This window comes from Hemitrygon akajei, chromosome 1, assembly GCF_048418815.1.
Source record: "Hemitrygon akajei chromosome 1, sHemAka1.3, whole genome shotgun sequence".
Lineage (NCBI taxonomy): Eukaryota > Metazoa > Chordata > Chondrichthyes > Myliobatiformes > Dasyatidae > Hemitrygon > Hemitrygon akajei.
In genome coordinates this window covers 170254444-170271134 of record NC_133124.1, presented here as the reverse complement: position 1 = coordinate 170271134, position 16691 = coordinate 170254444, and the positions used below count along the sequence as shown (strand labels likewise).

Here is a 16691-nt window from a genome sequence, read left to right as displayed (position 1 = left end):
GTCCGTCTGGTGAACTGAGACAGAGTGTGAGAGATGAGCATTGTCTCAATCTAGCAGGTGGACCAGTCTGCAGCATTCCCTCCAATACAGCAATCTCACCTCTTGGTCCCTATGACTCGTACTCTAGTGAATGTACATTGGCCATGAGGATGCTATGGAGCAGTAGTCGTGTTACCCGTCGCTTCTGTCTAGCGATGTTAGGGCGACAGTAAGATACTGGAGATAGAGGAACCGACATGCGAGATCAGAGCGAACATATATGCAAGGTGGAGACGGCTTGGAGATGCAAGTGACCATTGCTTTCATAATGAACCCGGTTCCGCGGGTTCCACACTGTCCTCCTGTAGTACCATCATCTCGCCTGCTTTCTGCGCTATTGCTCTTCCAACTGCGCCACTGAAAGTATGGCCGTTACTGTATCGTCACCAACTTCATTTATCACAGTGTACAGTTGTGATTCTCCTTTTGTCAGAATCAGAATCAGGTGCAATATCACCAGAATCTGTCGTGGAAAAGTACTGCGATAGTGTTCCTGGTTCAACGTCCATTCAAAACTCGGATGGCGGAGGGAAAGATGCCGTTCCTGAATCGTTGAGTGTGTACTGTCTGGGTTCTCTGCCTCCTTCCTAATTGTAGCAATGAGAAGAGGTCGTGACCTCGGTGATGGGGGTCTCTATTGATGGAAGACGCTTTTTGAGACATGGCTCATTGAAGAAGTCCTGGATATTATGCTCATCTACTGAAAGTCTTGGAAGTGAAACTGCTTAATGCAGGAATGTTCTTCTCATAGATGGGATCCACTCAATGTTATCGTTTAACTTTATTTTCTAAGTTAATCTGAAACCGTGTAGCTGTCTTTCGCTTTGCATTTAAGAGACTACATTAAACATCGCTTACATGGAAAGCTGGTGGAGAGATCTAGCATTCTCGGGTTCAGAACCTTTGGTCAATAGAAATAAACCGTTTACAAAGGATTATAATAACTTCAGAAATATAGGAACTTTCACAATACTTTCACCTTAATATTTAGAACCTAGAGGTGCAGAGAGAAAACAAATATTTATTTTGGTCCAAAATATGCCACTGTCTCAGCAGCTAAATGACTAATAAATAAATAATTATATGCTTCAGATGATTAAAAATATGGTTGTTTTTTATTCATACTGATATTCCAGAGGGTATTGTGCAGCAACAGACGCAGTTTCCCTGAATAGGCGAAGCAAAATATACTTTGCAGAAACAATGATAAAGTGCTGTTTGTTTTTATTAATGTTGATAGTAGGATTTAGTTGGGTAAATATGGGGAACATGGTTATTTTGGCATGAAAACCATAGCATGCTCTGAAGACAAACGTCATGATGGTCTTGTAACAACGATTTTGGAAAATCAAGGTCCGAAATATTGTTTAAAGTACACAGGGTTTGAACGAAATTACACATGAAATCCAGCGTACATTACATCAAATTTAGGAGAGACATATTGAGATCTCGCGCCAACAGATAGGCAAGAACGCTTAGAGAAATTTGCAAAGTAGATAATGAAAATTCTGATTTGCACTTTCTTTTTAACGTTCAAAAACCGGACGTGCGAAACAGTCGTTAATAAGATCTGTAAAAATGCGAGCGTGGAACAGAACACTTTGGCTCCTCCGTTCCGCTGTGCCCAGCGAGAAGATCACGCCTAATCTGAACCTAGTCTCACATCCATACTCTGATCCCTACAACGTTCAGCATTAACTCCAAGAAGTCCAAGTACTCTTCAGTCTCGGCTGGAAATACTGTATGACGGCCCCTATTAGTCCTCCCTTCCTGGCCCCAAACACCGCTACATTCAAAGCTCTCTGAGATGGAGAATACAAAATGTTCACCCCTCTTTTTGAGTACAGAGACTACATCACTGCATTTTAATTGCATCATCACTCACTCAGAACCTTTTCCCTCTGTTCTGCCAATGCTCCCCCAGCAAATCAAACCTACTCAGGATCTTACATCAAACGAATAAACCCGAAGGGAATGCAAATAAGTAGTAGAGATGGGAAGGTGCTTAAACAGCAGAGGCGCAGCAGATGGGTTGGTATGATAATAGGGTAGAACGAATTGTGAGTAGACTAGGGTTAAAACACTACCGGGAAAATCGGTGTGTGTGTGTGTGTGTGTGTGTGTGTGTGTGTGTGTGTGTGTGTGTGTGTGTGTGTGTGTGTGTGTGTGTGTGTGTGTGTGTGTGTGTGTGTGTGTGTGTGTGTGTGTGTGTGTGTATAAACAAATTTGATTCGCTGGAAATTTGTCAACTGCACGGGATTCGGTCCAATGAGCTCTGCCGCTTCTGACGACTGAATCAAGTTATCCCGCCCAAAGACCAGGAAGTGCGGTCTGTCTCCCGGGCGCAACAGAAGACCTGCGCTGTGATCTCGATATGTCGGTGCTGCTGTTCACAGCGCTTGTTCTTTGTTTCTTCATACATGCTGGTAAGTGTCTCACGGACCGTTAGTGTTCAGAGAATCAACAAAGCGGTGGGTGGTTGTAGGAAAGAAGATTCGTTTAAAAGTGACGATCTTATTGGGCTGAATACAGATCTTAAGTATCTGTACTTATTGAGCTAAGTTCGTTTCTCCAGTCTATGCGGCTTTATCGCTTTAGCCTCTCTTTATGATTTTCTCTACCTCAGGTGAGTGTCAGCAGATTACCATCATCGTAAACGACAGCCAAATCAATGTGACCGCCGGGGGGGAAGCATTCTTTTCAGTGCGGCCGACGGTCAACGTCTCCAGTGGAAGCTGGAGTTTTAAGGGAAAAACAATTGCCCAGTGGATCGGTCAAAGCGAAATTCTTGATACTGAGTATAGATCGCGGGCTGAGTTATTCACCTCCAACGGGTCGCTACTGCTGAAGTCGGTGAGAACGTCGGACAGTGGGGAATACCGAGTGAACATGCTTCCAGTCAGCGGCTCACAAACCTCAGCGACCATCACTCTGAAAGTCATTGGTAAGTGAGGCGTTGATCTTGTTCACTCATTTACTGCAGGGCTTCTTTTTTTTTCCTTTTTTACTCCTGTGATGATTTAATACAGCTTTTATCTTTGCTGTTCAACTTACTTTGTTACACTGTAAGTCACTGACGTCTTGAAGGTTTATCTATTGTTGATTGGGAAATGTTCGACAAATCATAGGTATCTCTGCCCTACATTTACTAAATATCTTGCCGGATAGGCGTCGGTCCGTTGTGTGGACAAACTAAAATCAAAGGTGCTTGTGGGTGTGGAACACGACGCTGTCTGACCTCGTCTCAGCCCAACTTTCACCTCTCGAATGATTACGCCAGTTTCCTAAAAAAAACAGGAATACACTTTGATACAAGAATTATTTCAAAATTTTCCCCTATTTCTATTTAGTATTCCCCCATGTAAACCCTGATATGAAGTCAATAATGACCCGGCGTTACGGCATTCCCAGTCACAAACCGGTTTCTTTCATTCCACATTTGAATCACCCTTATTCGTTAATAACTCTGTGTGTGTGTGTGTGTGTGTGTGTGTGTGTGTGTGTGTGTGTGTGTGTGTGTGTGTGTGTGTGTGTGTGTGTGTGTGTGTGTGTGTGTGTGTGTGTGTGTGTGTGTGTGTGTGAGAGAGAGAGAGAGGGAGAGAGAGAGAAAGAGAGAGAGAGGGAGAGAGAGAGAAAGAGAGAGAGAGATTGAGCTGATGCCTCGTTGTGTGATATTACGGGCAGTTTAACCCCTGTAAACCTTCCTGTGACTCCTGAGATCACACTGCCAACATTATCAGTGCTGGAAACTCAACGCACTACATATCTCTGGAACCCTGAACAATACTTTGATTATCGACATATATGGTAGATGTTCAGAATCAGAAGGCAATCACACGATGAAATATAAAATGATTAATGGTAACGTAGAGGTTGTAAAGAATGTGTTCATAGTGGGAGAGAAGAATATGCGTTGGCACCTGTTGGAAAGGTCAACCTGGACAAATGTGACGTGTAATGGGTCACATGGTTAACTAAATAAAATTGTTTCTGTTGCTGTTGGGGTGAACAGAGTTCAGATGAAGGATGTCCTTTGGCTTTCAGTGGAGTAGAGTTTCCAGAAAATCTATTTAGCCGCACTAATGATCCTGAAAAAAAACCTCATGATGCAGCTAGTGACGTGTAATTTGAGGTTCAACTTATTCAGATTCTGCACAGCCATCTCCATTGACCACATAGGAAATTACCATATTTTCTCGTGGTTAAAGGCAACATAATCCAGATGGCATAAAATTAAAAAGTCAAACTTTCCAAAGCATCAGCAAACCAGGCAGAAACTGTGGAGAGAGAAAATTAACAGGTGTCCAGATGGGTAACATTTCCTCGGATGCTGTTTTGAGAGATCAATAACATTCTCAGCAACCCACGATTCTCATCCTGCTTTGGATCGGTGGTTCCAGAACCTCCCAAAGGGGAAAATGTTGCAACTTGACCAGAGCCCTGCATCATCGCCAGATGAGAGAGATTTGGTCTAAACTCTCCTGACTGACCACAGAAACTACTATTTTTTTACAAAGAAGTGATGCCCACTGACACTGGACAGGGCCAGGAGTTCCAGCTTAATATGTTTAATCAGACTTTTTAACTTCAGTGACTTTACCTAGTATAATGCAGAGGAGATACATACAGAAGGAAATCGCTTTTGATTCAAGTTGTTCTAAATCACGAAGAATCATTATTTATTTATTTATTTTGCTTTGTGCTAACAGAATGGAAAGCTGTTATTGACTATTGAGGATCAATCTGCAATGTGTATTGAAACTTAATGCACTACATTTCTCTGGAGCCCTGAACGATTCTTTGATGATTGACATGTCCCTCCCTTTATGTTACGTCTTTCCAGTGTATGTTCAGAATTAATTGCAGTCATAACTATTTTCTTGACAGATCTAGAGAACCGTTTTCGGGTTGATAAAGTGAATAGTTAGAAGCTTTGAACCCCACTCAAGGACTCTATTTTTTTCTGCCACACGTGCAAAAACAGCGATACCAGCACTGGTTATCAATATACAATCGTGTTCAAAAGCTGTACCCATATTTCATTGTTGCTTTGCAGCTAAAATTTAGTGACTGAGTGGGGAACTTTGCATTGTTCAACATTAGGAGTTATGCTTGTTGTAACAAAGTCAAACATTTACGTGGTTTTCTCTTTCCATCAGCAGAGAAGTTTACTATAGATTCATAAAGTCATACAGCACGGAAGCTGGCCATAAACCATATCCATCCCATTTAGGATGTAACGAGCTTTAATATTTGGCAGATTTCAATGAGATCTCCCTTCAATTTTATAAATTCCTTTCACTACAGGTCCAGAGGCATCAAACATTTCTCACCCTCTTCATGACTAATTCATGTGAAGAATTTCCTCAGTGTTTTTTTTCACCTATGTGGCCCAACAATTCCGCTGAGCAGGAAATTCTCATATAGACTAGAAAATATACAGGTCTGTAAATTACTAATATGCAATGAATAAAGAAAAATCAAGCTACGTGGCAACAAAGTTTATGTGTATAGGAACATTTCAGCTACTGTCCAGATGTGTACGTGCACAGCTCCACGGATACAGAACTTGTGAACCTCCACTGGACCCTCTGAAACACTGTCACACAATTTCTCAGAAGAGGGGCCCAAAACTGCTCACAGTACCCCAACTGCTGTCTGACCAATACCCTACAAAGGAATTTGGGAGCCTCTGTATTACATTATAAAACCATAAGATATAGGAGCAGAATTAGGCTATTTGGCCTATTGAGTCTGCTCCACTATATCATCACAGTTGACCTAATTCTCCTCTCTGGCCCATTCTCCTGTCTTCTCCCCATATCCCTTCATGCCCTGGCCAATCAAAAATCCATCAACCTCTGCCTTAAATATGCATGAATACTTGGCAAAGAACTCCATAGATTTGCCACTCTTTGGCTAAATATATTCCCCCTTTATCTCTGTTCTAAAGGAAGCCCCTATATTCTGAGGCTGTATCCACTGATCTTAGACTCTCCCACTATAGAGAACATCCTGCTGCACATCCAATCCATCAAGAGCGATCACCATTCAGCATGTTTCAATTAGGTCACCCCTCACTCCTCTGAATTCCATTGAGTATATCCCCAGAGTCATCAAAAGCTCTTCACATAACAAACCATTAAATCCTGGAATCATTTTTGTGAACCTTCTTTGAGCCCTCTCCAGTGTCAGCACATCTTTTCTAAGATAAGGCATCAAAAATGTTCACAGTACTCCATGTGAGGCCTCACTGATTCTTTATAAAGTCTTAATACTACATCTTTATTTTTATGTAATAGTTCTCTTGAAATAAGTGCTAACATTGCACTTGCCTTCCTCTCAAAAGACTCAAGTTGCAAATTAACTTTTCAGAAATCCTGCATAATGACTCCCAGGTCCCTTTGCACTTCTGTTTTCTTCTATTTTCTCGAAATAGTCTACCCTTTTATTTCTTCTACCAAAGTGCATAATCATACACTTCCAGACATTGTATTCCATCTGCCATTCCTTTTCCAATTCTCCTAATCTATCTAAGTCCTTCTCTAGCCTCTCTATGTCATCCAAGTTACCTGCCCCTCCACCTTTCTTCATATTGCCTGCAAACTTCACATCAAGAACACAAAGTTCACTGCAAATGCCGGGATCAAAGCAACACAGACAAAACGGTGGAGGAACTCAGCAGGTCGGGCAGCATCCATGGAAATGAACAGCCAAAATTTTGAGACAAAACCCTTCGTTAGGACTGCAGAGGGAGGGGGCAGTGGCCCTATAAGTGAGGCAACACTTCCAGGTGAGGCAACACTTCAGTTGTGAGTCTGTTGGGGTCACCTATCACATCCAGTGCTCCCGGTGCGGCCTTCTCTACATCAACGAGACCCAACACTTCATCGGGCACCTCCACTCTGTCCGCCACAACAGACAGGATCTCCCGGTTGACACCCACTTCAACTCTGCTTCACATTCCAATTCAGATATGTCCATACATGGCCTCCTCAACTGCCATGATAAGGCCAAACTCAGGTTGGAGGAGCAACACCTCATATACAATCTGGGTAGTCTAGGCATGAAAACTGAATTCTCCAAATTCCTGTAATTCCCTCCACCTCCCTTCCCCCATCCTAGTTTCACTCCGCCTCCTCCTCCAGCTTCCTTTCACTTCCCTCATGGTTCCGCCTCCTTCTACTACCCATAGTGCTTTCCCCTGACATTCCTTCTTCACCCTTCCTGCCTATTCCTTCCCTGCTTCCCCTCCCCCACCCCCTGATCTTACCCCTACTGGTTTTTCACCTGCCTTCTCCTTCCCACCCTCCCCCACCTTCTTTATAGGGCCCCTGCCCCCTCCCTCTTCAGTCCTGATGAAGGGTCTCGGCCCGAAACGTTGACTGCTCATTTTCACAGATGCTGGCGGACCTGCAAACTTTACATCAAAACCGCCATTTCCATCATTCAATCTTCACATATAAAGTAAAATGCATGTCAAAGGGCAATGTTGCATTAGTCATGGAAGATTTCAATATGAATGCAGATGGGGAAGATCAGGTTGGTGCTAGATTCCAAGAGGGGAAATTTTTAGAATGCTTACAAGAAGACTATTCAGAGCAGATTGTGGTACAGCCCACGATGGGGTTGGCTATTCTGAACTGGCTGTAGTGCAGCAAATCAGAATTGATTAGAGAGCTTAATATAAGGGATCCCTTATGAAGCTGTGATCATAATATATAAAAAAAATCATTCTGCAATTTGAGAAGGAGAAACAGTCAGATGTAAGAGTATTACAGTGGAGTAAAGAGAATTACAGAGTGATGAGCTGGCCAAAGGCAATAAAGGGAATTACAGACAGAGGAGCTGGCCAAAATTCATTAGAAGTGAATATGAGCAGGGATGATCAGTGGTGCAGCAATGGCTGAAGTTTCTGGTAGCCATTCAGAAAGTGCAAATGAAAGAGGAAGATGTATTTGAACATTAGGACAACACAACGTGGCTAACAAGAGAAGTCAAAACCAATCTAAAAGCCAAACAGAGGGCATGAAAGTGAGCTAACTTTAGTGGGATGGAAAGTTTTTAAAAATGAACAGAAGGTAATTTGAAAAGTCATAAAGAAGGAAAAGATGGAACAGAAAGTTATGATAGCTTTAGATGTTCTTTAGATGTGTGATGTATGAAAGAAATTTTAGAGCAAGTATTGGACCATTGGAAAATGATGCTGGAGAGGTACAAATGAGGACATGGAAATGGAAGACAAACTGAATGTGTACTTTGCATCAGCCTTCACTGTGGAAGACACTGCAGTATGCCAAAAGTTTGAGACTGTTGGGCAATGGAAGTGAGGGAAGTTGCCATTGTGAGCAAGAGGTGTTTGGGAAACTGAAAGTTCTGAATGTAGAAAAGTCACCTGGACCAGACGGTTTGCACCCTAGAGTTCTGAAGGAAGTGGATGAAGAGCTTGTAGAGGCATTAGTGATGATCTTTCAAGAATCAATGGATTCCAGCATGGTTCCTGGTGAGTCAAAAATTACAGATGTCACTCCATTCTTCAAGAATGGGTAGTGGCAGAAGACAAGTTCAATTAGGCTGACATCAGTAGTTGGAAAGATGTTGGAGTCTGTTCTTGAGGATGTGGTTTTGGGTTTCTTGGAGGAATATGATAAAATCAGCTGACGTCAGCATGGATTCCATATTGCCTGACAAACCTGTTGGAATCCTTTGAAGAAATTCCAAGCAGAACACTGTGCACTTGGATTTTCAGAGGGGCTTTAACAAGGTGCCACACATGAGGCTGCTTAACATGTTAAGAGGCCATGGTATTAAAGGGAAGAATAAAGTGTTGGCTGAGGGGCAGGAGGTAAAATGTTGAAATAAAGGGAGCTTTTTCCAGCTGGCTGCTGGTGATTAATGGTGTTCATGGGAGTCTGTGTGGGGACTGCTTCTTTTTCTCATTTCTGTCAAAGACTTTGATGAAGGAATTGATGGCTTTGTGTCCAAGTGTGCAAAAGATACAAAGATAGGTGGAGAGACAGGTAGTCTTCATGAAGCAGTGAAGCTACAGAAGGACTTAAACAGGTTAGGAGAATGTGGAAAGAATTGGCTGTTGGAATATTGTCAGGAAGTGTATAGTCATGCATATATATAGTAGAAGAAATAAATACAGAGACAATTTTCTAAATTGAGAGAAAATACAAATTTCTGAGGTGCAAAGGGACTTGGGAGTCCCTGTGCAGGATGCCCTAAAGGTTAATTTGCAGGTTGAGTCAGTGGTGAGGAAGGCAAGTAGGATGCTGACCTTCATTTTGAAAGGATTAGAATATAAAAGCAATGATGTAATGTTAAGGCTTTATAATGTGCTGGTTGGTGATGCCTCATTTGGAGTATTGTGAGTGATTTTGGGCCCCTTATGTAAGAAAGGATGTGCTGATATTACAGCTGGTTCAAAGGAGGCTCTCAAAATTAATTGCAGTATTAAAGGGTGTATCATATGAGGAAAGTTTGTTGGCTCTGGACCAAGTTTGTTGTCACTGGAATTCTGAAGAATGAAGGAGGAATTTCATTGAAACCTATGTTTCAATGAAACTATATAACTAAGGAAACTATAATAACTAAGGTTGTGAGAGAATAGATGTGCAATGGATGTTTCCTATGGGGGGGGGGTGTCTAAAACCAGAGGACACTGCCTCTAAATAGAGGAGAATCTATTTAAAACAGAGATGATGAGGAGTTTCATTAGGCAGAGTGGTGAATCTGTGCAACTAATTCCCACAGCAGTGGTGGAGGCCAAGTCATTGGGTATATTTAGGATGCAGTTGAGAAATTCTTGATTACTGAAGGCATAAAGCCATATGGAGATGATTGAGGCTGAAAGAGAAATGGATCAGACATGACGAAATGGCAGAGCAGAATTTTTTGGCCAAATGGTCTAATTTTGCTCCCATCTCGTATGGTCTTATGATCTTTAGGGAATCCTACAAAAGAATTACCAGGTATGGTTGCATCTCTGATTTCTGAATTTTCTCTCGGCTTTATTTGTTCTACCAAACTGCATGACCAGATACTTCCTTATATTATTTTCCAGCTGCCATTTCTTCGCCCATTCCTCCAATCTATCTAAGTACTTCTGCAGACTCCCTGCTTCCTCAACAATAACTTTCTTTGTATTATCTGCAAAGTAATTAGTTTTGCCTTTCTAATAATTTAAGCATAATATAAAATGAACTGGACACAACACTGACCCCCGTGGAAAATCAATGGCAGCCTACCAGAATAGGTTGCATTAATTCACACTTCTTGCAGCCTGCCAGTCGGCCAATCTTCTATCCATGTTAGTATATTTTCCAGTAACATCTTGGGAGCTTATTGGGTGTAGCAGTCTCATGAGCAGCAACTTGTCAAAGGTCTTCAAAAATCTATGTAAATAACATCAACCAACTCTCCTTTGTCTACCCTACATGTTGTTTTCTCAAAGAATTCCAGATTTGTCTGGCAAAATGCTCCTTGAAGAAACTATGCTAGTTTTGGCCTCTGTGGAACACCCAATACCTCAATCTTGATAATGGTCTCCAACAGCTTCCCATCCACTAAATTCAGGATAGCAGGTCTACAATTTCCATCCTTCTGTCTCCCACTATGCTTAGACAGTGAAGAAACAGTTGTAATTTTCCAGCAGTCCGCAGTTATTCCAGAATCTAATGATTCTAGAAAGATCATTACTAATGCCTCCAAAATCTCTTCAGCTATGACTTTCATAATACTGACGTAGACTTCCGGTAAGATGGCGATTGCTAAGCTGCTCCGAACTTTTGTTCCGTTACTGCCATTATCTTTGCACTAAATGTCTCCATTTTTTAAACCTTAGTTGAGAACTTTTTCGGTATCTCTTACTTGCCTGTGAACACATCTAACTTACAATGTCTAGCAAGAGTTCTAAATCTGGGAGAAAGGAAGCTACGGCTCTCTCAGACGAGACCCTGGCTGTGCTCGGACAGCTCCGAGACGAAATTTTAAAGGAATTCAAAACCGCTTTCAAACAGTTGGAAGACAAACTGGATCGGATCAACGATAAAGTGGACAAACATGCTGAACACTTGTCTCGCATCGATTCGACTTCTGAAGATTTAGAAAGTCGTGTTCGATACTTGGAGACTCTCTGTTCCAGCTTTGAGGAAAAGTGTAACAAACTCCTTTCCAAAATGGTGGATCTCGAAAATCGCAGCAGACGCTGCAATCTTAGAATTCTTGGATTGCCAGAAGCCACCGAACAGGGATCAACAGTAAAGTTTTTCGCCGAGTTTCTCTGTGAGATATTCGGGAAAGATTTGCTTCCGAACCCGCCTGAGCTCGAACGGGCACACAGGGTCTACGTTCCCCCCGGAATTCTGGGCTCCCGCCCGCGACCAGTAATCTTGTGCTTCCATCAATACCAGGTAAAACACAGTCTGATTGTGGAGGCACGTCGCAGAGGTTCTTTTACTTTCCGGGATACAACCATTCGCTTTGTGGAAGATTTTGCACCCCAGACCTTAAAGATGCGTGCTGAGTTTAAAGGCGCAATGAAAGTGCTTTTTGATCGTGGTTTTAAACCCTCTCTTCGTACTCCTGCCGATCTACGAATCAAGCTTAACACTGGAAAATACAAGTGGTTTAAATCAGTGAAGGAAGCTGAAGCATTTGTGGCAAGTCTTCTGGCTATCCAGTCATCTTCGGAACCCAATCGGACCATCTAAAATGGTGGATAAGTACTTCTCGTAGTAAAATTACTTTTTCTGGACTGAGACTTTAATTGAATCACTCAGACATTATTCATTGAAACTCTAAGGGCTGTCGACAATCTCTCCCTGGATTTGGTGTGTGTGTAATCGATTTTTATTCTTGTATAACTTTATCTACAGAGTTCTACAACTGACTCTAACTTGTTTTGAAGGTTTGAAGTCTTTAGTGAAGGCCTCCCTGTTTGTTGGTTCACAGTTTAATTGCTGATTTATTTTTCCTTTTTTTATATTTATTTATTTATTTATTTTCTTTTCTTCACCCCTTTTTTCTAATCTCTGAATTTTTTCTCTCTTCTCTGTAAATGGTTGATAAATACTCATCTAGAATTTATAATTTTCCCCTTCCTCTCTTTTTTTATCTTTTTTTCCCCTTTCTCTTACTTTATTCTTGTATAATTTTTCACGGGTAGGTTAGTTACGGTTTTCTTCCGATTTTCTCTGTATTAAGTTTTATATTCCTGCAGAAGGTGTTCTAATCTGTAGTTATGTTTTCTAGTGCATAAACTAGTTACTATTTGCTATAGTATTTATACGGAACTGCTGTTAATGACACAGATCTGGAAGTTGTATTTGGGTTAATTTTTTTGGTAGAGCTAGCTACTTGTTTTGGTAGCCGTCTAGTTTTGGGTTGTGTGGATGGGGTGAGTTTTCCAGTTCCAACATCACTCACTGTATTTATTGTTTCTCTTTATTGTTCAGGACATGTATATGTTTTGATTTTACGAATCTATGTCTACATCTCTGCTCCCAGACTGCTATTGAACTGCTTGACTTTTTATATGCCTGCTGCCTTTTATGCATTAGTAATTGATAATGGCTAGTGCACTTAAATTCCTGAGCTGGAATGTAAAGGGATTGAATCACCCTGTTAAAATGAGGAAGGTATTCTCACATATCTAACAACTCAAAGCTGACATTGCTTTCCTTCAAGAAACTCATATTCGTTGTTTTGATAACTCCCGGCTTCTGTCAAAGTGGGCGGGTCAGCATTTTCATTCATCCTTTGCCGCTCAAGCTAGGGGAGTCTCCATTCTTATTAACTCAAATATTCCTTTTGAACTCCATAATAAAATATCCGATACAAATGGCCATTTTATTCTTGTTTCTGGTAAACTATATAACACTAAAGTTGCACTAGCAAACCTGTATGCCCCCAACTTTGATGATGTTAACTTTTTTGAATGGTTTTTTTCCTCACTACCAGACTTATACACATACTCTCTTATACTGGGTGGTGACTTCAACTGTTGGTTGGATCTTAATCTGGATCAATCGTCCTCTGTTACCAGATCACCTACTAAATCTGCCTTAGCTATCCAATCGTTTCTCTCTAATTTTGGTATCTCTGATATATGGCATTTCCTTCATCCTACGGAGAGAGATTATTCTTTTTTCTCACATTTTCACCATACCTTCACTAGAATTGACTATTTCTTACTCGATAACCAACTTATTCCATTTGCCCGCTCTTGTGACTATCAGAGTATACTGATTTCTGACCATGCCCCAATTACTCTCTGAGGAATAAACACTGGCAGTTTGATTCAACTTTATTATCGGATGATGATTTTTTTAAAATTTATTAAGGATCAGATAACCTTTTATTTTAACACTAATACATCACCTGAAGTGCCATCCCAGATTGTCTGGGATGCCATGAAAGCATATCTGAGGGGTCAAATAATCTCTTACACAGCAAATCTCAACAGAAGATCCCGTGCAGATCGATTAGACCTCATTAACCAGATTAAAGAATTGGATCAAATATATGCCCAAACTAAGAACCCTGAACTATACAAGAAGCGCGTTGAACTCCAAACTAAATTTAACCTTCTGTCCACTCAACCTGTCGAACGCCAACTTCTCGAAAGCAAGAGTCGCTTTTACATTCATGGGGCTAAGGCTGGTAAATTCCTAGCCAATCAGCTGAGGCGTTCCAAAGCCAAACAACATATTACAAAGATCCGGAAGGAGAATGGAGACTTTACATCAGATCATTTAGAAATTAATGACGCATTTAAAAATTTTTATTCTCGGCTTTATTCCTCTGAATCTCTGAATGACAATATCTCTGTTGATCAATTTTTACAGAATCTGAATATCCCCTCGCTTTCATCTGATTTCAAAGCCAAACTCAATGTGCCTATATCATCAGAAGAAATATCTTTTGCAATTGCTGCACTGTCCTCAGGAAAATCTCCTAGACCTGATGGGTTCCCTGTAGAATTTTATAAATCATTCTCTTCACTTCTTTCTCCTCAGTTACTTTCAGTATTATATGACTCGTTTAATTACGGCAAATTGCCACCCTCTTTCAATGAGGCATCTATTATTCTTCTTTTAAAAAGGGGCAAAGACCCAACAGAGTGTTCCTCGTATAGGCCGATCTCTCTGCTCAATGTTGATGTAAAGATCTTAGCTAAAGTTTTGGCTCATAGATTAGAAACCGTTATTCCCTCCATTATCTCTGATGACCAAACAGGCTTTATTAAAAACCGTCTCCCTTTTTTTAACATTCGGCGTTTATTTAATATCTTATACTCACCTCCAACTGGGATTCCTGAATGTGTTATTTCCCTCGATGCGGAGAAAGTATTTGATCGTATAGAGTGGAACTACCTTTTTGCAGTCTTAGAAAAATTTGACCTCGGCCAAAGTTTCATCTCTTGGATCCGATTGCTGTACCTGTGTCCTACTGCTTCTGTTTTAACTAATTTTCAGAAATCCAAAGTATTTAATCTCAAACGTGGCACCCGTCAGGGATGCCCCTTAAGTCCCTTTCTCTTTGATTTGGCTATAGAACCTCTGGCGAAAGCATTTCGAAACTGTCCTGAATTGACCGGGAGTTGGAGAGGGGGTGTTGAGCATAAAGTTTCTCTCTATGCTGATGACTTATTACTCTTTCTCTCAAATCCGTCTACATCCTTACCTCTAATGTTTTCACTTCTTGACCAGTTTAGCCAGATCTCTGGCTGTAAACTTAATTTACATAAGAGTGAACTTTTCCCAATTAATAAAGAAGCACAAGAACTAACATTTCGTCATCTCCCTTTTAAAGTAGTCCATAATCAATTTACTTATCTTGGAATTACAGTCACAAGGAAGTTTAAAGATCTCTTTCGTGAAAACTTTGTCAATCTTTCATATGCTATAAAACAGAGTCTGGTACAATGGTCACCTCTATCTATGTCTTTGGTAGGTCGTATTAATGTTGTTAAAATGTATGTTCTTCCCAAATTTTTATACTTATTTCAATCTATCCCAACTTTTATTCCTAAATCTTTTTTTGATTCCTTAGACTCTATTATTTTGTCATATCTGTGGCAGAATAAGCGCTCTAGAATTAATAAAATCCATCTCCAAAAATCTAAAAAAGAGGGTGGCATGGCTTTACCTAACTTTCGTTTATATCATTGGGCAGCTAATATACATTGTGCTACCTTTTGGTCTTTCTTCCACGGCCAACCCGAGTGCCCTAACTGGGTGGCAATGGAGTTGAGCTCCACTAAAGAACTATCTGTCTCTGCACTTCTTGGCTCTGCACTCCCTAGTAGTCTGCCCAGATCAATAGCTAATCCTCTTGTTAGACACACTTTGCGTATATGGGCTCAGTTCAGGAAATGCTATGGTTTCCAGGGATTTTCCGTTTCCAGCCCTGTTGCACATAATCACCTTTTTTTACCTACTATGTACGATTCAGCATTCCATGTTTGGTATAGGAAGGGCATTAGACATTTTGAAGATCTTTTCATTGATAATCGCTTCGCTTCTTTTCAGCAGCTCTCTGTTAAGTTCAATCTGCCTAATGCTCATTTTTTCAGATAACTCCAAATCCGACACTTTATTGCTCCTTTAATTCCTAACTTTCCTGAAATGCCTGCGAAAAATGCTATGGACCTATTTCTTTCCATTAATCCACTAGGTAAAGGTTTAATATCAATTATCCGAGACAAACTAGCAGCCTTACGATGGGCCCCTGTGGATAAAATCAAAATGGCCTGGGAGCAGGATTTAAATATCTCCTTTTCTGAGGAGAGCTGGGATTCAGTTCTCAAATCGGTTAACTCAACCTCTCTTTATGCTCGCCATTGCCTTTTACAGTTTAAGATTGTTCATAGAGCCCATATGTCTAAATCTAAACTATCTCGATTCTACCCTAGCATTAGTCCGCTCTGTGATAAATGCAAGAGGGGCGTGGCCTCTCTCATCCATATGTACTGGTTCTGTCCTAGCTTGGAGAAATTCTGGAAAGATGTCTTCACTACGTTATCGTGTATTCTGAATCAGCACCTAGAACCAAACCCCTTAATTGCTCTGTTCGGTTTTTGGGGCGAGACAGATTTATGTCTGGGTCCGACCAAATGCCGAATATTATCCTTTGCCTCTCTCCTGGCTAGACGCTTGATCCTCCTTAGATGGAGAGATGTTGCCCCGCCCACTCATGCTCAATGGCTTAACGACATCATGGCCTGCTTGGACCTCGAAAAAATTCATTATTCAGTTCTCAATTCAGATCTAAAGTTCCATAAGGTCTGGGGACATTTTATCGAGTACTTTCATAACTTTCCTCTTGACTAGGGTTTTTTTTTCTTTTCGGTCCCTTGCTTTCAGCTCCCATTTTTTTTTTCTGGTAGTAGGCATTATTATCCTCTGTTGCTAAGTGTATTCACAGTCTGGGAGTTTGGCTGTCCTGACTTATACTCTCTATATTGTGTTGTGGTTGGTCTGGAGTTGCTGTTGTTTTTTCTTGTGTTGTGGGGCTTGGGGAGGATACTAAGCTTACTTGTCTTTAATTTAGGTGCTTTTTTTTGTTAAATTCTCTTCCTTTGTAGCATATTGTTATTGTATGCTTAATTTTGCACTGTTTTAATGCTCCTCATTGGGATTTGG

At 40.9% G+C, this 16691-nt stretch overlaps 1 protein-coding gene across 2 annotated transcripts in view; it reads left to right on the top strand.

The window, feature by feature from the left end:
• Window positions 1-2363: 2363 nt before the first annotated feature.
• The window catches only part of LOC140732227 (cell adhesion molecule CEACAM5), a 95315-nt gene continuing 80987 nt past the window's right edge, over window positions 2364-16691 (top strand). For both annotated transcript variants that reach the window (XM_073054581.1, XM_073054554.1), the window contains exons 1-2: window positions 2364-2465; window positions 2666-2983. In XM_073054581.1, the coding sequence (XP_072910682.1) occupies window positions 2414-2465; window positions 2666-2983 (370 nt within the window). In that variant the 5' untranslated portion in view covers window positions 2364-2413. The remainder of the gene's footprint in view (window positions 2466-2665; window positions 2984-16691) is intronic.